This window comes from Ictalurus furcatus, chromosome 1 (genome assembly GCF_023375685.1).
Source record: "Ictalurus furcatus strain D&B chromosome 1, Billie_1.0, whole genome shotgun sequence".
Taxonomy (NCBI): Eukaryota; Metazoa; Chordata; class Actinopteri; order Siluriformes; family Ictaluridae; genus Ictalurus; species Ictalurus furcatus.
In genome coordinates, this window is record NC_071255.1 from 27,302,815 (window position 1) to 27,329,837 (window position 27,023).

Sequence of the window (27,023 nt, forward strand, 5' to 3'; positions counted from 1 at the left end):
AAATGTCAAGCCTTTGGTAGATGTGAATAGTTGGCACCTAAATGTCAAATTAGAATTATTTGATTGCATTGGCAGGATTCAGAAGCAATGTAATATAACCACTGAATGAAATACTAAAGCAATCCATATATCAGAGGCTCTTAACCTGAACAGAAAATTCAGTGCTGAAACTTGTGGGCAATAAAAACCGCTACACTGACCGTGTCTTTTGGTTATTGGCATCTTCCCACATCTATCTTCAGCAAAATATGGAGGACATCATCTGTCATCTACATGTTCACCATCTCCTTCTAAGCACAGGGTAATAAAAAAAAATCCAGCTTCCTTGCTATCTATTACAGAATTTATGATGGGTGTCCGTGCAAAGCCCCTTAGCTGAGACTTAAAGCATAATGAAATTCACTTCTCAGTCAACCTTGACCCCTCACCCTCAATTTTCATGACAGAAGAGTGTTAGATCCTTGAAGCTATTACCTGAACGAGAGCTTGGATTGGTCCTTTCCTGATTAAAGCCATTCAAGCTCTTCCATGATGGGTCTTAAGCATCCTTTCTGAAGATATATTGACGGCTTTAAACCACTCATCCTCTTCTCAAGACCTGATACAAAAATGCAAAGCAACTAAAACACAAGCTTGCACTAGGCACTGATGTTATCGGCGTCTATTGATTTTATAACACTGTAGTTATTGCTTGTCCTTAGTAGTATATGTGTTTTGTATTTCCAGGGGAAGTGATGACTCAGTGATTAAAGGTTCTGCGTTACTGATCAGAAGGTTGGGGGTTCAAGCTACCTCTGCTTACCCTACCTTCCTAGCTGGGATATAGTGGGGGAAATAAGTATTGGACGTGTCAACATTTTTTTCAGTAAATATATTTCCAAAGAGGCTATTCACATGAAATTTTCACCAGACATCAGAATTAACTCAAGAAATCTGAAATATAAAGAATTCAAAACATTAAAGTCCATAAATAAAGTTATGTGTAATAAAGCTGAATGACACAGGAAAAAAGTATTGGACACGCTAACTGAAATTTATTTAATGATTAGAGGAGAAACATTTGTTTGTAATGACAGCTATCTAAACATATAGTCTTTAAATCTTGTTCAGTTGGATTCAAGTCAGGTGATTGACTGGGCCATTCTAACACCTTGATTTTTTTTCCTCTGAAACCAAGTGAGAGTTTCCTTTGCTGTAAATTTTGGATCGTTGTCCTGCTGGAAGGTCCACCCATCTTCTCATCTTCATCATCCTGGTGGATGGCAGCAGATTCTTCTCTAGAATCTCCCGGTAAAGGGCTCCATTCATCGTTCCTTCAATTATATTGAAGGAACTGGCAGTTCCATGTGATGAAAAACAGCCCCACACCATGATGCTTCCACCTCCAAACTTCACTGTTGGTATAGTGTTTTAAGGGTGATGTGCAGTACCATTTCTTCTCCAAGCATGGTGTGTAGTATGATGGCCAAAAAGTTCAATTTTGCTCTCGTCTGACCAGACTACATTCTCCCAGTATTTCATAGGCTTGACCAAATGAGTTGTAGCAAACTTTAAACGAGCTGCGACATGCCTTTTCTTTAGTAATGGAGTCTTGTGGGGTGAGCGTGAGCAGTGGAGTGCATTGCCTATTGTTTTCTCTGTGATGATGGTACCTGCTGCCTCCAAGTGTTTCTGGAGCTCTTTCTGAGTGGTCCTTGGCTCTTGGGCTACTCTTCTGACTATTCTTCTGACTCCCTGGTCAGAAATCTTGCGAGGAGCTCTTTGCTTTTACCCATCATGAGATGTTTTTTGTGTGACACCTTGGTAATGAAAAGCCTTTTTACAGACAATCAAGTTACTAACCCAGCTGACATTAATTTGCACAGATAGGAGGTATAATTACTTACGGATTTCAGCTGGTTCCTTGCCTTACCTTGCCTTGGAGAACTGCTTTTTCTTAGCGTGTTCAATACTATATTACACATAACTTTATTTCTGGACTTTAATGTTGTGAATTCTGTATATTTACAGATTTCTTGAGTTAATGCTGATGTCTGGTGAAAATTTCATATGAATAGCCTCATTGGAAATATATTTATTGAAAAAAAATGTTGATGCGCCCAATATTTATTTCCCCCACTGTATGTGAAGAAAGTTTCACTGTACTATGATATGCATATGTGACGAATAAAGGCTCCGTCTTAAAAGTAGGAATTCGTCAGTGGGGATTTTCACTCAGATTTCCCGAATTTGGGGAAAGTATTAGGATTTACAAAAGTTACAATCTCCACACTAGCCTCTATTCCTAACCTTAGTTGTAACTAAAGTTTGTAACTTTTCACAAAACTTTTCATATTCTAAGGAATTTGCAGTTATGGGAATGTGGGCGTTTTTATTATTGTGCTGAAATGCTTTTGTTTTGAGGAAGGCTGTTGGAGAGCAGTAGTTCTGATGATTATGGCCATATTGCTGTGTGTGCCAAATCAGATGGTCAGCTGCATCATTCTCACAGGGCAGAACCACAGGTCAGAGCATCCTCATATATCTGATAGGACTCACTCCATTTCACACACATATAAAGTACAAGTACAAAGTATAAGTAGAAGGTGTGTGTGTATGCATGTGAATATGTTCTTGTGTGAGGACTGCAGGCAGGCCATGTTAGCACCCGCACTCTGTGCTTACACAACCATGCGCTTGAAATCCAAGCAGAATGTGGTTTGGCGTTGTCCTGCTCTAGATGGCAGCATATGTTGCTCCAAAATGTGTACATATCTTTCTGCATTAATGGTGCCCTCACAGATGTGCACGTTACCCATGCCATGGACACCAACACACCCCCATACCATGATAGATGATAGACTTTTGGACCTGTTGCTGATACCAGATTGGATGCTCCTTTTCCTCTTTGGCCTGGAGAACCCAATGGCTGTTTAGTGCAAAAACTATTTGAAATGTTGACTCGTCAGACCACAAAACATTATTCCACTGTGCTACTGTCCATCTCAGATGAGGCAGAGCCCAGAGAAGTCGACGCCGCTTCTGGACAGTGTTGATGTATGACTTCTGCTTTGCATAGTAAGGCCTTAACTTGCATCTGTGGATGCAGCGGTGAAGGGTGTTGACTGACAAAGGTTTACAAAAGTATTCCCGAGCCCATGTCAGGATATCCATTACTGACTCATGATGGGTTTTTAGACAGTGATGTCTGAGGGATCGGAGATCACACACATTCGAAGTATTTTTTGGCCATGCCCTTTAAGCACCGGATTCCTTGAATCTTTTAATTATATTGTGCACTGTAGAAGGTGAAATGCCCAAAATCCTACTGATTTGTCTTTGAGGAATGTTGTTCTCAAAGTGTTGGATTATTCGCTGACGCATCTATTGGCAGATTGCCGAGCCTCGACGCGTCCTTGCTCTTGAAGGACTAGGCCTTTTTTGGAGGCTCCTTATATACCATGATTAGACGATTGCCTCACCTGTTTCACATCAACTTCTTATTTCAACTTGTCACATCGCTATTAGTCCTAAATTCCCCTGTTTCGGCTTTTTTGGAACATATTGCATGCATCAATTTCAAAAGAAACTTTTATCTACAAAAAACGATGCAGTTGATTAGGTAAAACATCAAATGCCTTGACGTTTTTTTTTTTTGTTTAAATGCAAGTCAAAGTACATTTATAAATCACTCCTCTTTGTTTTTATTAGCGGTTTCCATACTGTCCCAACTTTTTCAGAATTGGGGTTGTACAGTAATAATTACGCTGGTGAAACATGCAAGTGAGAACAATCATATAGCTCTTAATTCAGAACTTCAGCACTTCACTTGTGTTGGTGTGTGTGTGTGTGTTTGTTTGTATGTATGTGTGTGAAGAAGATTATTTGCTTATCTATTTCTCTGTCGATTGGACAGTGATTTTGTGAGCAGTCTACCAGATTCATTTGTCTCTGGGCTTTCACACTGTATACAGAAAGCTTTCTTGTTCCCTATCTCTCATTCTTCTCTCCCCACTTCCTTCCTAATGCGCGTGCACACACACACACACACACACACACACACACACACACACACACACAAAGAGAGCATCAGAAAAAGATAATGTGTGTAAATAAACAACAATTTGTCTGGTGGAGTTTTTTCTTTTTGCTGCACAGCTTAGGCTAATCAATATGCTGTTACACTTTGTCTACAAAAAAAAACCTCTTTGCCACTGTGAGTTATGACCAGCAGAGAAAGTGGGGAGGAAGTCAATGGCTTAAAAATGTAATTGAGATATTTCCCAGTACAGGTGTATGTGGAACAAGTGTAGATTGACGCCTGGGGATTGATTGAGGGGCGGAAAGTTGTATCGATCATACGAGGAGGCTGAAATGATATGTAGTACAGTGTCGCCAACCTTCTAGCTATATTTCCTTTTAAAAAACCACCTCTCTATAGAACATTTTAGACTCTCTTTCTCAAGGTCATTTACGGTATGCATCGCTTAAACCGTTTTTGTTTTATACAGTATCGCACTCTCATCCCCACATTCTGAAATGTGTTCGGGTTTTTCAGATTACCAACACGTCTCTTCTCCCACAAGCAAATATCATGCAAATCATAAAAGCGTGCCATTTGTTTGAATATTTGTGCTTTTATGGCAAAGGATTGCACAGTAATTTGTTTTACTGCCCCTGTGACATTATGCAGTGCACATTTTTGCTCCAGTCTGTGCTGCTGGCTTTAGCACGGCCTCCAAATGGCTTCTCTTGTGTAATTATGATGTTGTTTTGAGTGGACCCATGAATGCCCTCTGTGATATATTTTAATAGAGACGACCTCGTTGGCCTCATAGATGCTCCGGTGAGGTTGAAGGTTATCCACCAGAGTAGTGTGAGTTATTTGTGCGCTCAGTGCACTAGGCATTTATGTTAGTGTTATGACTAGGAAAGTTTCTCTCTCTATCTCTCTCTGTCTCTCTCTCTCTCTCTCTCTCTTTTTGCAATTGATCATCTAGAATTTACCAGTGCATACTAATTCTTTTTCTAAGAGCTTGACCCAGACTTTACCCAGGTGCCCGCACTGAATTTGGTTACCTTGCTAGTACCAAGAGCACTGAATAGGGATAGATTAGAGAGAGAAATACAGTGTGTACGTAATCATATACTGTGACAGTACAGTACCTACTGCATTCGATTCAGTACTTACTCCTCGGCCGTTGATACAATACGTGCTGATCAGTATATGTGTGTAGTATGAATAACCACAAAAACGCAACTGTTTTTTCTTGTTTAAACCTTCGACACGTTAACAATTTACTCGAGTGTTGTTAAACAAGAACACAGTAAAATCCCTAGTGTTGAATTAACACCCAGAGTGTTTATATGAGTCCAATGGACTTATATAAACACTGTAGGGTGTGAATTCAATACTGTGGGTGTTAAATCAACACTGGTGATTATGCTGTGTACGGTTTAACCACAAGAAACAACGTTTAATACCTATAGCACTTACACTTAAAAAGTGTAATGCGCTGCCGTCCGCCATTTTTTATTCTGACAGCTGTTCTGCTTCAGTCCCGTTGCCTTATAGGATAGCGCAGTGTCTATTGGTTCCATACTGCACAATCTCAGCGGAAGCAGTAGGCCATCCGGGAATTTCTTGCCTACTGTTTTATGAATACGGAGAATTCGGACATACTACTTATTTGGCGTATTGCTTTTCACCTACTGTATAGTAGGGTAGTAGGGTTATTCAGATGGAGTTATAGTTGAGGCTATTGATTGGTCAAAATGGACAACCACTCAAAACAAAACAAATAAACAAACCAAAAAACAACAACAACATAATGCTAGCTAGTTAGAATAATAATTTTTTTTCATAACAGTATGGCACAGGAACTCCTGCTCCTTATAGTTGGAAACAGAAAAGAGACACAGTTGCTCGACCAAGGTACCAGTAGTTCTGGATTCAGATAAGTAACTGTGCCATGTGTACCTCAAGTCAGTCTGTCTTGAATGGAAATACTTCTCTTGTCGACTACAGCAGTGAGCTCTGTCTCAGTTCTCGGGATCTCTAATGCACAGAGTGGTTCATACTCATACGCCGCTTTTCAAAATCAGCAGTGGAATTTCACCCACTCGCTCTGCAGATAGCACTTTCCTCTCCCCAAGTCACCTCTCAATCAGACCCATTGCCATCATCTCACAAAAGCAGCCGGCAGCCATTACAGGGCATCCAGGCTGACCTCCTCTCACGTTCCCACTCTTCATTTCCACTCTTACACTACACGATCTAGCACTATGCTTTTATCGATGTTCGAGATGGAAATATGAATGAAAAGAGTGCACTGGAATGAAAAGAAAATCCCCTGATTCTCCTTTTACAATATTGAATTCAAAGTTTTAAGCAGTTTTTCACTCTATTCTTCACCAGGTATTTTTGTTACTAATAGCATTTTGCAGCAGAGCCTTGATTCATTCATCATTCATACATCTGCAGTAACCCCTTTATTCTGGACAGGGTCATGATGGATATGAAGACACACTCAGGGAAAACTGTTTGTGAGGAAAGAATACACCCTGAATGAGACGGCAGCCCGTCACAGAGCTTCCCACATAATAATTCACTCACTCATTCACAGCTAGGTGTAATTTATCATATACTGTATAGCAAGTTCATGTGCAGAAGGGTTTTGGTAGGTGGAAGGAAACCGGAGAACCCAGAGGAAACAGCAACGACACAGGAAGAACTCTGGCAGTAATCTGGGATCCTGGAGCTGCACCACTATGTTGTTGAGAGCTTTGATTAGTAGCTCTAAATGGCTAAACTTCATCTTCTGCTTTTCTCTCTACTTATATATATATATATATATATATATATATATATATATATATATATATATATATGCTTTCTGATGCCATGAGAGCCATGAAAAATCAGGACCCAGTTGTACACCTTTTCATGTGGACCCCTTTCACATTGTGCAAAAAACTTCACCTGAAATTCAAATGCCGGCAAATCTATATCTAATCCCTTCTTTATTAGATTCTCCCATACCAGCAAGACAAGCTGAAGTCATTTGCTCTGCTGCCAGCGTAATCTACGCTTCTCCTAACCTTGTCAGTGGCAGTGAATTATGCATTTAAATGCAGCTCAGTGTTCGGATCTAACAAGCAACCAATTTGGATGTCTCATCTTATAGATCTCTTGCCAGCTGTTTCATTTAGCCTGTTTCACTGTTGTAGGCTGATATAATATAATATCTGCTGTAGTCCCCAGAGTCAGAGATGATGTTTGTTGCCATTCTGTGCCAAAAGCATTTCAAAGAGCACAAGGCCTGGCTCTCATGCTGGTAGGCTTTCTCAAACCCTCATCTGACGATAGTCATGGGCTCTTGTGGAATGCCATCAAAGGCTGCAGGAACAGAAAAGGCATTGTTTGCATTTTCCAATCACGCACCTGCTCAGAAAGCCATCTCCGTTCTTTCAGCATCACTGTCTCTGTTGTGATGGAAGAGGCTGTAAACCCACAGTTTCACTTAGTTCAGTGGAGACACTTCTTTCCTTGTGGCGCAACAGCGGGAAAGGGAACTTTGAGTTCCTTTGTGTGAGGAAATTACTCCTCTATAAGAATTCAATGAACACAGGTCTTTTGAGAAAGATGTCGCTGCTCTCTTGGGATTGGCGTTGTTGATTACAGTTGCTCAGAATGACTTATTATACCATGTTCTTTGCTCCCTTCCGTGTGAAATATGATCATTCAGCCTGTTCCGTGTATGCAGATGACTTCAGTTACCTTAATCAGACTGTGGGCAGCTGTGTTTAAGATATGTGCCCTTCACTGAAATGATACAGAAGGAGAACTGTTTCTCTCTGTCATCATTCTTCCTGAATATCTTTTTCAGCGCTTTATCACACCCAATGAGTGGTTTCTTACCCTGCCTCTCAATTCACCTACTGTCCATCCTAAATAGTATCCGAGATTAGGATTAGTGTGTCCCAAATGGTAGTATGTTGAGATGAGAATCCCACAGGTGCCCGGATGGTCTACTATTTCCGGTAGATTTTTCCTGGAAACTTTTTCGGCTAATAGTGCTCACAACTCTTTGCCCGAGGGAGGAGGAGTTTTGTGACAGTTTACTTCGCCGAATTCAAGGATGCATTTTAGAGAAGTATAACTGAAATGTGGAAAAATAAATCAAGGGAATGGTAAATTAAATTATATAGTATAAATGATATAGTTTGTTTACGGTGACAGTGTGCGTAACTAGGCAGCAACATATTCTTCCATTACATGAGGTGTTAGTATGCCGAAGTACTCGCATATTCTTTTGCTACACACTCAAAGGTATGTAGTTTTTCCTCACAAGAAGAGTACATACTTTTAGTGCATAGTATAAGTTGGTGAATTATGATTCAGGGTTAGTGTCAGCATATCTGATCATCAACAACAAACAAAATACATTTTCTGATAAAGACTTAATACAAAAACCAATTTAACTTACCCCAAGGTCTGTGTCTGTGTATATATCAAATCAAAACTTTTTATTACAGACTCAGGGTCCAATTAAAATATAAAAGAATACATAAAATGAGCGGCATACATAAAAAAAAAACTATAATTCATACAAATCAGTGTGTAATAAAGATGCAACAGTACCAATGTCTCCACAGCTTGGATTCGTAGCGTATAGTACTGACCCTTATATTCGATAAGCCCACAATGATTTAATTTTCAGACTTGCTGAGCCGGCACATGAACTTATACATAACATTTCTTAAAACAGCCTGAAAAGTTTTAACTCCTGCAGCCACAAACATTTCATTCGTACTATGCCATCTAGGTTTCTTTAACAAAATTGTCATTGCATCATTATAAGATATTCTAAGTCTCTTTAAGCTTGCTATCCTATAGTTTGACCACAAATGTGCAGTGTATATATAATACAAAGTATTACAAAAAGCTCTTCCATCTTTTCAAATTCATATTGGGGCTGGAATTAATGAATGACCCGGATGTGTGTCAGCAATTACTGGGTAGATTAAAGATTGTTGTTAGTGCCTGATTATTACTGGTATGGATATGGATATGGATATTAAAATAGCAAAAGGATAAGGGTACAAGGGCAGGATGACAGGGCAATCAGCAGGATTTTCCAGGTGTTGCAATTTAAGAATGTTTTAATCACCCAAAATTAAATTCTCCATATGCTGATAAAATCTATTATCATATCTTTAAAAACAAACAAACAAACAAACAAACAAACAAACAAAAAAACAGAAGTTTCCAGAGCACACACCTTAACCTGAGAAAGAAAATGTAGATACCTAATCTCAGGTCAAAAGGTCCTGCAGTGGGCATTGTTTCGTATTTGGATTGATGAATATTTGATTTGTAGACTTTGTGTTGTGAAACAAGTAGAAATTAAGAACAAGTCAATATTCTATTTTGAAAATAAAATTATGAAAAAAATCCTACATTGTGTACCAAGAAAAGCTAAATAAAAATGTTGACTTCAGCACAGCATTCCAGGAGTGCCTTGGACTAGAGCCGCTTCTTCTCATCTCCGAATGGAGAGGAGCCAGTTGAGATATTTCCTTACAAGGATGCCTCCTCTTTGGCTCTTGCTAGAGCTATCTCGGGCACATACCACTGGATGGAGACACCATGACAGAGACAGGACCTGCTGGAGAGATCTCAGAGTTGGCCTGGGAATCTCAGGGGATCTCCCAGAGGAGCTGGAATCTATGGCTAGGGATAGAGAAGTCTGCACTGACCTTGCAGTCTGTTGCCACGGTGACCCCCAACCAAAAAGGTGGAAGGAAAGTAAAAGATTGCAGCATTCACTGACCCTTGTATTAGATGTATTTGATGTTGTTCTGGAGTTGATTAAATACTACCTTGAAAGTGATTATTGGATTGCCTTCACCTTTTTAATTAGATTGCATGGTTTTAGTGATTAAATCCTACACTACAAATATCCTCCGATGCCGTAACACACTCTCCTTCACAGCTTTATTACAAGGACACTAATTACAATTTCCCATTTCTAACCTCTTATTTTAATCTTCAGGTCCCACATGCTCTGAATAACAATAAAATGCATTCGATCTTGTGCTGTAAGACATTTTTACACACCCTGAACAAACTTGGCTCTTCAGATGTAAAGTTTTTTACTCATGCTCTTGTCAAAACTTGTGATATTTTCCTCCTTCTGATATGGAATGTGCGGAAGCACAGTACAACGTGTGAATCCATACTGTGGATTGTTGATTCCTTTTCATGGAGTGTTGGAGAATTGTGAGAGGTTTGTGTGATATAACTTTGCCTTAATGGTTTGTCCCTGTGACTGTAAAAACAACAACTTTTGAAAGGGAGCAGGAGGCTGTTAGATCTCGACAGTCCTCATCACAGTGCACTAATAGCACACCAGATTGCCTGACCAGTGCATCCCAATGTCCTTTGAAATAGCAGACTATGTGAGAACAAGATGCCCTGCAAGTAGTGTTTCAGAGCTAAATTCCTCAGAAATGGTCCACAAATTGAAACCGGGATGGAAATTGATCCTATTACCAGACCAGGAGTTCCTCTGGGAGCCTGTGCTAGGTGTGTGCAGGCAGCATGTGTCTCTCATTAGACCTGATGGGGAAAGAACCTGAGCTGCTTGTCTGCTCAGGAGAAGTTCTCTACAAATGAGTGCTGAACCCTGACAGGGTTCATCCAGCCGGGCCTTGGAAGGGAGAGACACTCTTATTGTAGCAGCCTTCCTTAAACCAACAGAAAGGATACTGTAAATGTGCTTGTATTGCACTCATGCACATAGTGAGATTAAGAACAGTTGTTTAAGGTGTCAGTTTAAAGTTTGAGGGTTGGTTTGACGAATATAAACTTATATCTGCAGTGATGAACAGTAAAAAATTGTGGAAACACTTTGGTGTTGTGTTTAAGTACATTGTGGGGATAGTTCTACTTTATTTGAGTGTAAGTGTTTCAGTCAGTTATAACTTTTATTTCATTACATTTAGAAATGGCTACTTTCACTCAGATAGTCACACTCATTATCATGTATTCATTTACCTTTAGTAGCTGCTTCCAGTGGATTTGGAGTCTATCCTGGAAACACTAGGATTGAGGTTGTAATAGACCCTGGATGGGATGCCAATCCATCACAGGGCATCACACATTTAAACACACACGTATTCACACTTAGCATAGTCAATCCATTTATCAACATCTGTTTGTGAAGTTGGAGCAGATGGATAGATGGAATGGATGGATAGAAGGATGGACTTTCAACTGTACATTCTCACATGTCCAGTCAGTAGGTGGATTGACTACTCTAAATTCCCACAGGTGTGAATAAGTGTGTGAATGTGTGTAAATAGTGCCCTGCTATAGACTGCTATCCCATCCAGGTGACTTCCTGCATCATGCACAGTGTTCCTGGCATAGGCTTTGCACCCAGCATCACCCTGATCAGGATAAAATGGTTACTGAAGATGAATGAATTGTATATATAAATCCATGAATTATATGTAAAAAATGTGAGAAAAAGAAAGTCAATCAAGTGTAACCAATAAAGATTTTTTTTTTGAGACATCTGTATGTGCATGGTGGAATGAATATAGAATTTGATCTGTGCATGTAAAGTGCAGCACATGTGAGTGTGCCATGGAACAATATCCATCATCTCTATCTTTCACTGTACCATAAATAATGAGATTATTAGCTACCTGGATTTTCCTGGCCGGCAATGTGTTGCAACTTATGTTCAGGCACAAGAAAATTGATTATAAAAGTTGATTATACTCAAAAGCCAGACAATTTGGATAAAGTAGAATAAATATAGATCCACAATTTCTATATCAAATACTCAAATAAAAAGCACATTTATCCGACTTGGTTCCTTAACCTACGTTGTGTTATCAGCATTTATTTTATCTACCCAATCTGTTGTGTTTTAGTAGCTCAGTAATAAATGATCTCGCACCGTCTCCTCTCTTAGACCCCATGCACGGCCCTCGGCGGTTGGAGGTGGTGGAGATCAAATCCAGGCAGATCACTGTACGCTGGGAGCCTTTCGGCTACAACGTGACGCGGTGCCACACCTACAACCTGACAGTGGAGTACCGCTACAAAGTGAACGGCAAGGAGGAGACACGAGAGGAAGTGTGCTACGAGTTGCAGAGCCCGACACCACAACACACCATCCGCAACCTGTCGCCCTACACAAACGTCAGTGTCAAGCTGGTGTTGCGAAACCGAGAGGGTGAAAAGGAGAGCCAGGAGCTGGACGTTCTCACAGATGAGGATGGTGCGTTTACTTAAATGTATTTATTTATGAAATTTTCATGTCAGTTTGTGATGATCTGTTCGAAATACCCTTTTAGTGGCACTGGTGCTTTATCTAGCTTCTTCATACTCTTTAATTAAGAAACGTTTAAGAGGTTGGATGAAACTTTTAAAAGATTAATAGTATCTGCCTGAGTTAATGTATTTTATATTGATTGAACTTCATCCACTGAAGGGTTTCAAAGGGTATCGGCTTTCCATCTAATCCATGGCTGGATATTGAGTATTTTGAATGTATGAATAGCACCAATTACTATAGCAGCTCCCTGTTGAGCATCTTGGCTATTCAAGAGAGAACGAATGAACAATGACCTTTTCCTTTGATTACGGAAATGAAAAATTCTGCTTCTTCATTTTTTTTCATTTCTGTTGTGTTTGTCCGTTCAGATCCATCCTTGACCTGAGTGGTAGTTTGTTTTTCCTGTTGTATATATGTGTGCGAGCGAGACACTTTCCTTTGGTTTATATTAGCCCGTTATGAAACTGCCGTTGGGAAGAAATAGTATGTAACAAAACAACAAGGTTATCCCAAGGTCAGAGTAAATATGTGGTGAAGGTTCTTCAGAGTGAGAGCTAAAATACCGTTGACTATTTGAATATTCTGTTTGCCCATGACTTACGCAGTTATATGTAATAATGTGATCACACCTGCATTATTATTAAAAGTGTGAAGTTGTGTGTCCAGCGCATGGGTGCACGAGAGTATTTATACCAATATGAATACCAATATGAATCAGTATGACCGACTGAACACCTCATTTATATATTTATTTCTTTGCATTTCAGTACCAGGCGCCGTGCCCCCTGAGTCCATTCAGGGAAGTACATATGAAGAGAAGATCGCCCTCAAATGGCGAGAGCCCATACAGACTTACGGAATCATAAAGCAGTACGAAGTAAGTCTTCCCCAGCTTAAACCACTTCCCATGACACATTTATCTTCAGCCTGCCACGCTGCCTTCAGCACTTCCATCCTTCATTCACTCCAGGCTCTTAATTGACTAATAAATCTAACCTAATAACCATAAGGCCTCAATGCTCAGGAGCTTGTTAACACAATCTATTACCATCTGAAGCCTTGTGATAGGGCTAATCCAACCACAAAACTGACAGTGTGCTGAGTGATATCATCTCCATAAACTACACAGTGTCACATTCAATGTCTGTCCAGTTTTAAAGTCTTCCTAACACTCATACCTGTAATGTAATGTACCCCGACTCTCCACCTTTACCTCATCTACTTACTGTCTGACTCTGGGAAATGTCACTTAGAGTCAGAGCAGTATATCTCAGGGAATGAGGTGAACGTTTATGGAAAAGAAAGTTCTAGCACAAGGCCCATTGAAGATAGTTTACTATGCCAGTGAAAGCATGTAGAGATGGTGTGTCATTACACATGTGTCCTGTAGGAGGTTTTTAGTGTTTCATTCTAATAAAAAGATTAGCAAAGAGTGCATACCTGAGCGCTATGGTCACACATGACATCCTGCGGTGGAATATGGGCAAATACTGGGCAAGATAAAACACGTTTCATTTCCTACCCAAAATAAGCATCTTAAATGGGCACTTAGATGTTACGTCTTCCACGCTGGATACTCTTCAGAGTACAGTCTCATCATTGTAAAAGTTTGCCTTTCATAGTTTTATTTTTTTAATTTTTTTTAAGCGCAGGCTTTATTGTATGTTATTTGTCATCTCAACTTTGTGTGCATCTGAGGACCATATGATTTGATGCACTCATGGAACTCCACACAATGCAGCATTCAAAAGAGCTATTGTAGCAGTACTTCATTTGTGAAAATTCACCCAATTAAGCTGTCACGTTCACATTATGAAATTACATTCTGTCATGTCTCTCGCCTGTTAGACCGTGTCACGAGCATGATCCGCTCCAGTTTTAAAGGAAAAGGGATAAATCACGGCTTTCTGCCTCATTAACGTCTGATAGATTTCTGTCACTGCTATATTTCACGTGACATTTTTGTTTGACCATATAAGAACATTTTTGACAAACAGGAACCATTTTGTTGTTTTTGGTCTAATTTCAAGAGTTGATGAACTTATGACATGATTGTACTATGATTAGCTTGGCTACTTATTTACCTTGTTTTGTTCATATTTCGTATTGATTAAATTGAGAGATATGGAGCTTGGTTTCCATTCCAGGATCTTAAGCTCGACATTCTTTGGAATTCTTGGGACCAATAGAGTGCCAGTAAATTTGTTATTAAAATCTAAACGCCACCAAGAGGAGGCCAGCGTACAGTATGATGACACGAAACTCACAGGGCCGCTAAAAATATGGTAGCAGCAATGAAGAAACATAAACTAAACATGGCCTTTTTTTAAAAAAAAAAATGGTTTGTTGAATTTGAGCAAGCGATTGTTTAAAATACTGACATGCTCATGTTAATTAACATATTACTGGGTTGCAAAACTACCACGCATGCTAATGGCCAGAAAAAAATATCCTTATTGCCTCAAGCTAACTTTGAAGAATAAGCATTTTCTGCATGAGTACGGATCACCTTGACTGATGATGTAAGCAGAATGTAGTAAGTTTCTTTATTCACAGGTATATCCTTAAAGAATGTTCATCTTATCATCTGGCATAGAGAACATGTTATCCCACTGTCTGATATAGAATTTAGCCAAGAATTTATTGCGATCATTTCTTATAGTGTGACTGCTATAATCGCACCGTCACAGACCAGCTTTTGTAGACACGTAACAGTTCTCTCTGGTGCTTTTATGCTATAGTGTCTGTAGTGAAAGGTTTCTGAGGTGAGCCTAGCCATCTGTAGTGAAGTCAGTAGCACTCTAGGGGTTTGGGAACTGATACACTTGTTAATGGAGAAGCTGCTTTAATAGAAAGTTTTCAATGATTCTTTGTTGTAACACACTCAGAATAGCAGCATGTGTTTTACTGAATTTCCACAGACTCATCTCTACTTGCCAAAGCATACTTCAAATGCCATACAAATCATGCTGGAGTTTACGAAACCCTTTTTTGGACAAGCGCTCTTTTTTTTATCACCACACCAGTCCCCATTCATCTCCCAGTTCCGACGCATCTACGCCAAAAGGCTCTTTTTCTGACTATGAATGGCTGCTTGAAAGCCTCCAGATGCACAACTGCACTGGAGTGTAATGGAAGGAGGCCGACTGGCATTTCACACCTGACAGCTACTATTCGTGCTGCCCCATAACTCCCTTTGTGCTCTGTAATTGGAAACAGAGTGAAACCATGATGGAGAGGCCACCCATTAGCAAGAGGAATGATTTATTTAAATGTAGATTTTTACCACATTGATAAAGTTGATGAGGATGTAACTCCTAATACATAACCTCTCTCTCGCTCTCCTTGTCAAAAATAAAGAGAAGAATAAAATATAGACTGAAGAACAGTGATGCTTCCAAAGACACTGAAAGCATTATTATTATTATTATTATTATTATGAATGCCAGTTTGTCCCCTGGGTGTTTTTCTTTCTTCATAGCCTCAGACTTTTCAGGCTTTGAGGTTTGTTTCATGTTGCTTGATGTGTCTAATTATAATTAGACAGGGCTATCTACATTTTCTGCTGTTAGACATTATTCTGTTCACAGTAAAGCATCAGTTATAAGCAAGATTATCTGGAACCTTGGAATGCCTTCAATGTAGATCCAGTCACTGATCTAAATCAATGCTTCTGATATTATCATGTAACGATAGCAATGGTTATAAATAATGATTTATGTTAGGCAAGTGTACTGATTATACCAACTTTTGCTACTTTGCCACTAAACACTTAACAAATCATTATAATTACACAGAAAGGATGATTTATAGGCTACAGTGCATGGGAAAGTTTTAATCAAAAGCGACAAGAACAGAGCGACATAATGCCAAACGAGACCTAACTATAAACACACTTTGATTATACTAATGAATTATTTAATATGTGAGGTAAAGGAATGGATGTTAGCTAAATAAAATAACAGTAAGCTTGTTTTTTTTTTTTTTTTTTTTTTTAGAATATTCAGTTTTGACTCAGCAAAACATTTACAAAGTCTATATCTTAAGTAGCATCTTAAAGCCCTGTTCAGATTGGATTATTTTTACATGGGGAGGTGAGGTTACTATTACCAGAGTATGTGTAGGATTTAATCCCATCCAAATGCATTATTAAAACATATTCTACCTCCTATAAAATGATGAGTAGATATAACCTCAGGTAATATAGTGTATGTACCATCTGAATTGACATGTTTTTTAAAGATCCAGTTATATTCTGTGGGAAAAGAGGTTTTACACTTTTTCTTGAGGAAAAAATAAAATAAAATAAATTGAAGTACTGGGCAAGTTTAAAGCATGGGACAATAAAATAAAGATTATGTTTAAAAGAGATGTGATGCTTCTGAAGGGTTTTATGGAAGTTATTGAGTTGCAGCACAGGTAATTAGTCTACTAGCCACACAGGTTATGGTCATGCGACCTAGTAGTGCTCAAGCTCAACATGTATAGCCAACATGTCCTCTAACAAGTGGATAGGTTAAAACTAGAGATGCACCGATACAAAATTTCTCAGCCGATACCGATGACCGATTATTCAGAGTGATATTGGCTGATAACCGATAACCGATAGTTCTGCCTTTTATGCCTTCTTTTAAATTAATAATAATTAATTCCACAATTCTGAAAGAAATGCAAATAAAAACTTTATTCTTTGTTTCACAGTAACTGGTCTCATAAACAGAAAACACTTTACTCTAATTAACATTAACACATGACCTAAATTCTGAACATTAAAGTAAGATTATTAACTTATTGAATGTTATTAATTCATATTAACATTGATTGAATTCTAAAAAACCTCCTGTTAGTCTCACATTCACTCACCACAAACAAAAGCATTTCTACTTCATCACTGAACATCAAACTGGTAATATATAATACAAACTTTTTTATATATTAACATTAACTGGATATGAAATATACTACTCTATAAATATATTTTTCTGTGGAATATATACTTTTTTGTCAACTCATCTTCATTTAAATCTTTCAATGGTGTACTGGCGCTTTAATTCAGCGTGGCAAAAAAACAAAACAGACTTGCACTGCTGCTCACTTCCGGTGTAAAATTTTAACAGTGCAGAGATTACAGAGCTTACAAACTGCAGTTTTATCGTCATTCCAAACAAGAGACATCATCTTTACACACAGCACAAAATCGATGTGTTTTCCCACCCTCTTTTGATTGACAGGATATAATCGGCCCTGATCATCGGATGTTTGCGTGAAAAATTGCTTTTATCGGACAATACATTGGTGCATCTCTAGTTAAAACAATCACTTTGTATTAAAACAAGGTTTACATAGTATTCATGGAATTTTTATTGTGACAGTCATGCATACATCATGAAGACATTCTCATCTGCGATTTTTACACAGATCGCTTATCCCGTGCAAATCAATCATAATTAATGCAGACGTCTTCCGGTAACATCACTTATCCAGAAATCTTATCCTGTCCAAGTAGTGCTGGTGGCTTTTGGTACCGTGGTAACCATTTTTCGATATTGGGTAGCTTTGGCTATGTCTTACTATGTTTTATTATGTCCTTGATAAAGAGAAGAATATTATCATAAAACCAAGAGACATCACAGTATGCTGTGTGTTATTAAATCGGGTATTGGATAGCATCCAAACATTCTTGTCGAATCATACTTAATTCTTGTAAGGAGGTCAGCATTCAGGATCTATAACTGTTATGTTTGATAACAATCTCTCTCTCTTTCTCTCTCTCTCTCGCTCTCTCTCTCTCCTCCTCCTCCCACAGATATTTTACAAGGGCAGGAACTCCTTTGACCCAGAGTTCAATGTGGCCAATCAGAGTGGGAAGGTGTTAAAGCCCAGTAATGAAACTTCTCACGTGTTTACGGGGCTGTCCCCAGGCTGTACCTACTCATTTACCATCAGAGCCAGCACTGTCAAAGGCTACGGTTCTCCGGCCTCAAAGGAGTTCACCACTAAGATCTCGTGTAAGCTTATTTCTTAAGGTTATGACTGCTGGATCGGCAGAGACACGTATAGCGTGTATATGAGTATGTAGTGTGTGCGTGTCTATATATAATGTGAATGAGAGCAGTTTGTTTTCGTGCTGTTAGCTATATATGAGTGTATGTTCATGTGCATGCTCTTTTTGACAGCTCCACACATGCCTGGCTATGATCAGGAGACACCGCTCAACCAGACGGACAGCACTGTAACAGTCCTGCTGAAGCCTGCACAGAGCAGAGGAGCACCAGTCAGGTAGCTCAACGTTCTAAACACACAAGAACTGACATTACACACATTAGCTTCCACACACAGACCTTCCAGTTTAATATTCTCTTTGTGCCAACACAAGTGCTATGCCTGCTTGTGTCAAATGGACATCTAGAGAGTAACATCACATCATTACACATGCCGTTACAAGTACTCAAGTCTTGACAAGGTTCATTGGAATTTTAAAAAAAGATCCATTTTACTCATAGTTTGGTCATCGGCTGATTCACAGCCACTAGCTAGCTCTCCCCTATCACATGGCAGCTACCAACCTAGGAGGGTGAAGGATAACATATGCTTCCTCTAAGATACATGAAGCCAGGCACTGCATCTTTTCACAGCACAGTTGAACACCCTTTGAGGAAAGCGCCAACTACCCTCTACCACAGGGGTGTCCAGTCTTATCCAGAAAGGGCCGGTGTGAGTGCAGGTTTTCATTCCAACCAAGCAGAAGCCACAGCTAATTCTACTGAAAACCAAGATCAACTGATTAAACAGGTGGAATCAGGTGTATCTCCTGCTTGGTTGGAATGAAAACCTGCACCCACACCGGCCCTTTGTGGATAAGATTGGACACCCCTGCTCTACCGCATACATGATATCACAGACACACTGTACAATTAGCTAGTGTCCCTCCCACTCAGAAAGATTGACCATTTTATGTCTTGTACTTGCAGCACCCAATGCCTATAGCATCAACAGGATTCAGACTCGTAATGGGAATGATAGAGCGAACACTTTTCTGTCGCTCCACTCTGGAGCCCCATTGGAACATTTCATACACACCTGCAACACCATATGTAGCGTGTCCCCCCAAGGCGGCTTATCTTGCCAGACCTACTGTATATAAGCCTGGAAACCAAACCCAAATACTGTTACCACTGGATAAAATCTTTTAAGGCAGAGTAGTTAGCTTTGAATTCCTAGCCATATTCCCAATCAGAATCCTTAAAAGATAAATCATAGAATTTTTTTTTCCTGACTATTTTCACTATGATTCTCAGTTTTGCCAGTTTCCTAGTGCTTAACAATTCCCTAAATATGTGCCTGTGCTGTGTTTTGTATTAAAGTAGTCTGCTTTCAAGTCATTGTTTTGGTTGTGCGTGAATATCTGGGATATTTTGTTATCGTGGTGTATCTTTGTCACATGCTCAAATTCCAGACTACGGAGCACGAACTGCACTCTGAGCCAACTCTCAATCACCATGCTACTAGTCAGCTGTGGCTCATTAAAGACTCTCATTTAACTATATCCAAGCCACAAACACTCACATGGCATAGTCTTGCCATTGTTTATCCCTGTCCATTACTGAGCTATGAATTCTGATCGGCAGTGTGTTTGACCCCGTGCCTGTTGTCTAAGATTTAGCCTCTCAATTTAGATTTCTTAAAATAATGCTTTTGTTTGTATCTTAACACCTGTCACATAATGGAGGCTGAGACGGAAGCGAGTGCAGGTATGGCAGTTTAATCAAACAAAGTCCAAAGGATTAGGCAGAAATCAATAAACAAAGACAGGCAGAGGTCAGGCAAACAGGCAAAATTAGGCAGGGCAGAGGATCGAGGTCAACAGAGTAAACAAAGGTCAATGATCAGAAAAGCAAGCACAATATAAAGCTTGGACATACGAAAGAGACTAGGCAACTGAACGTAATACTTCGCAAAGTCTTAGTGTTTGAACAGTCTCTTATATACTGTGTTTGTGAATGTGTGTGAGACTGGATGCAGGTGTGTGTGATTAGAATGAGTGTGAGTGTTCTGTGTGTGTGTGTGTTCTGGGAATTGCAGTCCATGGTGGCCATGTTTGTAGGCCGCAGTGCATTATGGGAGATGTAGTCACTGGTTTGCTGTGATATGACAACACCTCAGTTTTCCACATGTTCTACAATCTGTCTCTTCTTTTACTAACTCTTTCTGGTTGTTTTGGGTTTGCTTTTTTTTTTACCTGATTATGACATGATCTTTCCTCTAGATGAAATCACAATTGAAGCAATTGGAAGCCTCCAAAGATTTAATCAAGGATGGGGCCCGAGATGCACATCTCACTCTGATGAACATTATTACTGATTAGCCTCTGTGCTAACCAGGCAGTCTGCAGTCCGCTGGGTCCACTCTCGGCCTATTTGAGAGGCTGAGTTGAATTATTCTGCTCAGAACGCACTCACGTTTTGCACTGAGCCAAAAGTTAGTTGAAGGTTTTTTTTTTTTTTTTTATGAACTGGTGGAAGGCTTTTGTGGTGGTTGACTTGGATCAGAAAGGCACTTTAAAATGCGTCAGTATGAATAACCCAAATGCAGTTTTTGCACCTTGTGCTTTGTCATGAAGAATTCAGAGTGGTACATGGACTCCCCTGATGTCTGTGGTGGTTTTAATGGAGATAGACAGAAATCTGACTAAAGGCGTGCCGTTTCTTGACAGCACTTTAAAAGCATAAAGGTAGAATTCGAGCTACTTTCTGCATCTGTGCCAACACTTCTGAGAGAGCTGTGATCCTTTTAGGAAAGTGAATTTAAACCTTCACATTGTTGTAGTAATGTTAGATTCACACATGCTATTATTTCTATCATGCTGTTATTTCTGTAATAGCACCTTTAGAAATGTACTAAAATAAAGCATTTCTGGCATCTTTGCCAAATCTGAGCACACATGCTGTTCGACTTGATCTTAATCGAAGCTGTAATCAGCAGTCATCAGCTATGTTGTCACCCTGTCATTCGCATCAGTGTTGTCGTCTTAATTACCGTTAGCACGTCTTAATGAATTGCAGGCCCTGTTAATTACCCCATAAGGCCAGCTTTTGTTTACTGCTAGTGTGCCCCAGTCGTGTTTTTGCACATCGAGTGAGGATTTGGCTCGAGCTTATTTTGTTCCAAACTGTTTGAATAACTAATGTGTCATGGCATTATGATGTCCATCTTTATCATGGCAGAATGAGGACAGAATCATAGTGTTGATCAAGAACGTGATGAATAAAAAAAGACAAGTTGATTTGAAAGTGTTCTGCTTTTTGTCGTTTTGTAGTCAGTAAGTTAATGTGAAGTGAGCGGCGTTACTGGCAGAGCAGGCTGCAGGCAGAGGGAAGGGAATGTTATGCAAAAATATATAACAATAGAAGGCAACTAAAATTAGACTTTCATTGGGTTGTCATGAAAAAATCCTGGTTCATTGAGCTCGGAGAAAGAAATGACACTGTACAGAGAAAGCGAGACAGAGAAATAAAATGGGAGAGTCTGAGGAAAAGGAAGGAAGTAGAGGTTGATGAAAAGCAGCAGATTTGAAAAGGATTCTTTTTTTATGGCAGCATTTTGAAAGCACTGAAAAGCACTGTGTTACTTTTATTGTGTGTATGGAAGGCAAAATATGTAAATCCGAAAGGCGGGGTAAAGCAAAATGTTACAGAAACAATAAACTTCATCCGAGAGCTTTATATGGTAAATTTGCAAACAGTTAGTTTAACCCCTTCAGACATTTTTCTAGATACTGCACAAACAGTTTCTTAACAAATGAGATGCAAGAATAAGAAGCGTGTTTAATTTTTTATTATTATTTATTTCTTTCTTTTTGGTTGCTAATAGTTGCAGCATGGCTATAGCTTTTCTGTGTGTGTTTTTATAGTTTTCCCAGAACCAGTCAGTGAATTTCCTTTTCATTTATATATTTTGATGAAGAACAATCTGCAAATCACAGTGCATACAGGATTTCGCAGTTTATTTGGGATTGTTACGTCCAAAAATGCTCGATCAGCTTTTTTCAAAATTTGCAATGCAATTTTCTGAGTTTTTTGTGTGGTTTATTTTTTGTGGAAAACTACTTGAATTGGTGAAGTTGCAATTGCATGGAATTGTTTTGCATGGTCTTTCATGGTGATGCTTGTTGATAAATTCTATTCAATTCAATTTTATTTGTATGGCGCTTTTAACAATGGACATTGTCTCAAAGCAGCTTTACAGAAACATATAAACACAGGATACAGATTTTAAGTGTGTGACTTTATCTCTATTGAGCAAGACGGTAGCGACGGTGGTGAGGAAAAACTCCCTAAGATGATATGAGGAAGAAACCTTGAGAGGAACCAGACTCAGAAGGGAACCCGTCCTCATCTGGGGAACAACGGATAGTGTGAAAGTAAAAGAAAGTTCATTTATGGTTTATATATGAAATCTGTTTTGTTGAAGTAATCTGCTGTTCACTAAAATGAGTTACATGAGCCCTTTTAGCTGTACTTATGTACTGTACTTAAGGCATGTGAACTGAATGTGCGCCGTTGATGTCATGATGCCACATGACGCGTCTTGGCCCAAATCTGCAGAAAATTTCAGGAATTTTGAATATTGCGGCGTTTGCTTGATTTTGCGTTCATTTCTGCGATCGCTAAATCGCTAAATCCTGTAGGGACTGAAATCATATGATGTACATTACATGGATGTAGGAGTTAATAAATATGGGCGATGGACAATGCCAGTATTGCTGATGGCCATTGTCGTTTATACTTTGTAAGTACTCATAACAACATGATCCCTGTTAAGCTGCAAGGTTTACAGGGACCATGTGTTTTGTATTTCAAATAACAGATGTTTCACTGTGATACTAATCGGAGAATGCATTGACCATAATGTGTCAGCTTTTAAGAAGATTTTCCCTCAGTAAGGATGCGTAGGAACAAAAAATGTTCCTGACTTAACTGAATATGTGTTACTGTGTGTAAACTGTACTTGGCAGCTTTAGCTTCATGTCGCCGTCCCGCTGTATTTACGTGTGGAATTCACCCCGAGCCAGTGCCCAATGATGAGTTACATTTTGATGTCTGGTCTGGCAGGACTACATACAGGCTGGTACAATGGCCTACACCAGCGGGGGAAAGCTCTTCATGTAGTCTAAGAGGATTAGCTTTTCCGTCTGTCACTCACATCGCTCTACACTAATGTTTCCGTCTCCCACGCTGGGCACGTGGTGGCCTCACACCGCCCCCACAGCCTCATGCCAACACCAGTCCTCTTCACAGGGTGGAGAGAAAGGATTCATAAAGCTCTATGCTAGCATCACTACAGTCACTGAAGGAGTCTGATTTGCAGCCAAGTCCAATGGAAAACAGAGCAAGGAGAAATGGAAAAAGAGTACGCTAAGCTTACTCGCCTATTTCTGGCAACAATTACTCCTGTAGTTTTCTAGATTGCTCTTCCACTTTCTTCCCACGGGACTCTGTGTTCCTGGGCGTGCTCTTTTTTCCCCCCACAAGAATAGGCATATTTTTCACAGTAGAGTAACCTGGCAGTGTTTGAGCAACAGTTTGCAGAAAACAGTAAATGTTTCTTGTTTTACTGAAGTCTCTAGAGGGAGACAGTAACATGTACTGGCAAAAGAACATGAGACAAGTAGACTCTTTCTGTCAGACACACTGAGACACTTTAACCTCTTACATGTTCTGCTTATTATTCAGTTATTCGTCTTAAAGCATAGACACATTATTCAGTAATTGCAGTGAAACTGATGGTACTGTATGTGAGGTATGTAGGCCTGAGCATTTTAGGGATTCAATTATGTTTTCTATTTACAGCACTAAACAGTGATTCCTGGACGAATCAAAGAGACAAAGGAGACCAAAAAATGAATAACCGAATAAGTGCTCGTTATTCATTTATTTATCTTTAGTAAGCTTTTTGCTGCGCCGGAACACTGGGAACGAAGCAGGATACACCCTGCATGGGTTAAATTATTTATAATGTTGATCTTCTTTGTTTCTAAAGAATACAGAGTGGGTAGCGTTGCTGCCTCACATCTCCAGGGTTCTGTGTTCGATCCTGAGCTCGGGTTTCTGTGCAAAGTTTTGCCTGTGGGTTTCCTCTGGGTTCTCTGGTTTCCTCTCACCTCACAAAACATCCCAAAAAGTTGATTGGCTACTCTAAATTGCCCCTAGGTGTGAATGAGTGTGTGAATGCGCGCACATGGTGCCCTGCAATACACTAGCATCCCATCCAGGGTGTATTCCCACCTCAGAGCCAGTGTTCCTCAGTTAGTCTGGATTCACAGCACCCATTAACCAGGATAAAGCGCTTACTGAAGATGAAAGAATGGATGAATTATGTACCGTAACTTCCTTAAATCAGTTAAAAAATATTATAAGCGAATATTTCTGAAGAACGTCCTCCACGGACTGTTTTCCCACACCTTTCGATCAAGTCATGCCATAAAACATGACTAAGTTCATAACTGATATGTTTCCATTTCCTGTTACATGTCGGTTGCCTCCCAAATCCAGTTTCCTGCTGAGGATTCGTAGTGGACGGCCAGCAATTGTGAAGATTTAAGTGACATTTAATCCAAGTGGTTTCCCTTCATTTGTGCCTTCTCCAGGGTGCATTTATGGACAAGGGTATAAATAAATTTCCACAGGCGTCAGAGAAGGCTGCTCAGGTCTCTCAGTGCAGTCGGCACTTCAGACATATTTTCACTCAGGAGAGCTAGCGAAGGACATTCATATCCAGTGTACAGCACTTTCAGTATATAAAGATTGATTATGTGCGCTATAAAGGTTGAATTCAGTTTTATTTGTATAGAGTATTTAACAGTGGGCATGCACATGAAAGAACTTTACAGAGCTCCTCGAGACACGAAGAAGAAACCTTGAGAGGAATCAGATTCTAAAGGAAAACCTTTCTCTTCTGATTGACATGGGATTATATTCATATATTCATATATTCATTCCAGTAAAGTCATATAGACAGAGAAAATGCAACGAGTACAAGGGTCAGTTCCAGAATTATTGGCACCCTTGGTACAGATGGGTTTAAAAAACAGTTTAAGGTTAATCTATCCTTTAACTGAACCGAATGTATTGAAAGAAAATACATAATTATTTTGGTACATTTATAGACATATATTTTTTCAATAATTAAAGATTAGATATCACTCATTTCAGTGTGAGGTTAAACATTTTGTTCATACATTTTTTACTAAGGGTGCCAGTGGTTCTAGAGCTGATTGTACATATGTCTAAAGCATGTGGAGTTTTGTGTATGATGCAAATGATCTTTTTGTGGCTGATTTAAATAAAGGGGAATCTCTGTCCTTCTGTACCCTGCTAGGACTAGCTTCCTTCACCTCCTAAAATTAGTCTTAGACCTGTTGAAAACAACATTGTCTATGTACATCATCCTCTGCTCCATCTTTCACCCTGCTCCACACACATGAAATCCTGGTCTCAGTTCAGACCGTGCCAGTTGGGTAAAACCCTGTGTTTGGAAGTTGGTCACTTGACCTTACAAAGCTCTAATGGTGTGAGCAGGATTAATTGGTGTGTACCGGGGTCACTGGAACAAAAGTGCACTTTCTAAACCCCTTTCACTGATCCAAGCCTCTTTAATGGCCTACCAGGTACTCCTTAGTGTGGCTGTTAGTTTTATAGGGTTTGTTTGTTGTCTGCTGGACTGATTGTCTGTCAAAACACCTCGTCACACTTCTGTTGGTGTGTGTAATGACTACAACAGTGCATGCTAGCTCAATGCTTTCTCGTTCCCATGGCTTCGGTCTGTTATGTGTTAATTAGTGAAACGGTTTCTGAGGCTGTGCTGCGCAAAGGCCAAATGTGCTGAGTAAAACAGATGAAGGTGATGGATAACTGTGAGGAGAGTGGGCTATAAAGCCCGAGACCCTCCTTTTGAGGGCATGGGAGTGTGCGAGAGAAAAGCTAGTATCCCAAGGCCCTGTCCAACTTCTGTAAGCCAATTAAATGATAAGGTAAAGCTAAACCCAATCAGTGTTTCTGGAAATGGTATTTCTCACGGTAGCTGCATAGATGCACTGTTAATAGCACCAGATCGCTCCTCGAGATCCCATATTGATTGTTGTGAAAGAAACAGTGCAAAGAATTACCTAAATACAATTCAGGGCTTACTATTTCAGCCAGACAAGGATAAATGAGGTAGGATTAGTGTCCCTCTCTCTTTTTCCCCCGCTCTCATTTATTTATGTGTTGTTATTTTAATGATCTTGCCTTTAAAAAAAATCCAAACTGCTACCTGATTTGTGTTTAAATACTTCAAAGGCCATCATATTGTATCAACATATCAGTTTCCTACTAACAATTGAAAACTATGCAAATCTCATGTGAGAAATTTCAATCATTTCAGTATTATATCATAATGATATTCATTATTATTTAACCACACTGTGATGATTCCCTAAATTACATTCATTTTTGCCATGCAGTATTGTTGTTAAAATCCAAACATAATTTTTGCACTTTGAACACTAAACCATCAACATTTTGGGAACCATTTTTAATAAAAGTGTGTGGAGGGGAAAGAGTCTTTTAATGATTTAATGATATTAATTATATTATACAATATTTATTGCTTGCTTTTTTAAACTAGTACATTTTTTTTTATTTTGCAGTT

General features: G+C 39.4%; 1 protein-coding gene across 10 annotated transcripts in view; it reads left to right on the forward strand.

Moving 5' to 3' along the window:
• LOC128613893 (receptor-type tyrosine-protein phosphatase mu-like) overlaps nt 1-27,023 on the forward strand; it is a 235,340-nt gene that overhangs the window by 133,800 nt on the left and 74,517 nt on the right. For all 10 annotated transcript variants that reach the window (XM_053635055.1, XM_053635064.1, XM_053635095.1 and 7 more), the window contains exons 8-11: nt 11,970-12,278; nt 13,103-13,212; nt 18,142-18,343; nt 18,512-18,614. In XM_053635055.1, coding sequence (XP_053491030.1) covers nt 11,970-12,278; nt 13,103-13,212; nt 18,142-18,343; nt 18,512-18,614 — 724 coding nt within the window. The remainder of the gene's footprint in view (nt 1-11,969; nt 12,279-13,102; nt 13,213-18,141; nt 18,344-18,511; nt 18,615-27,023) is intronic.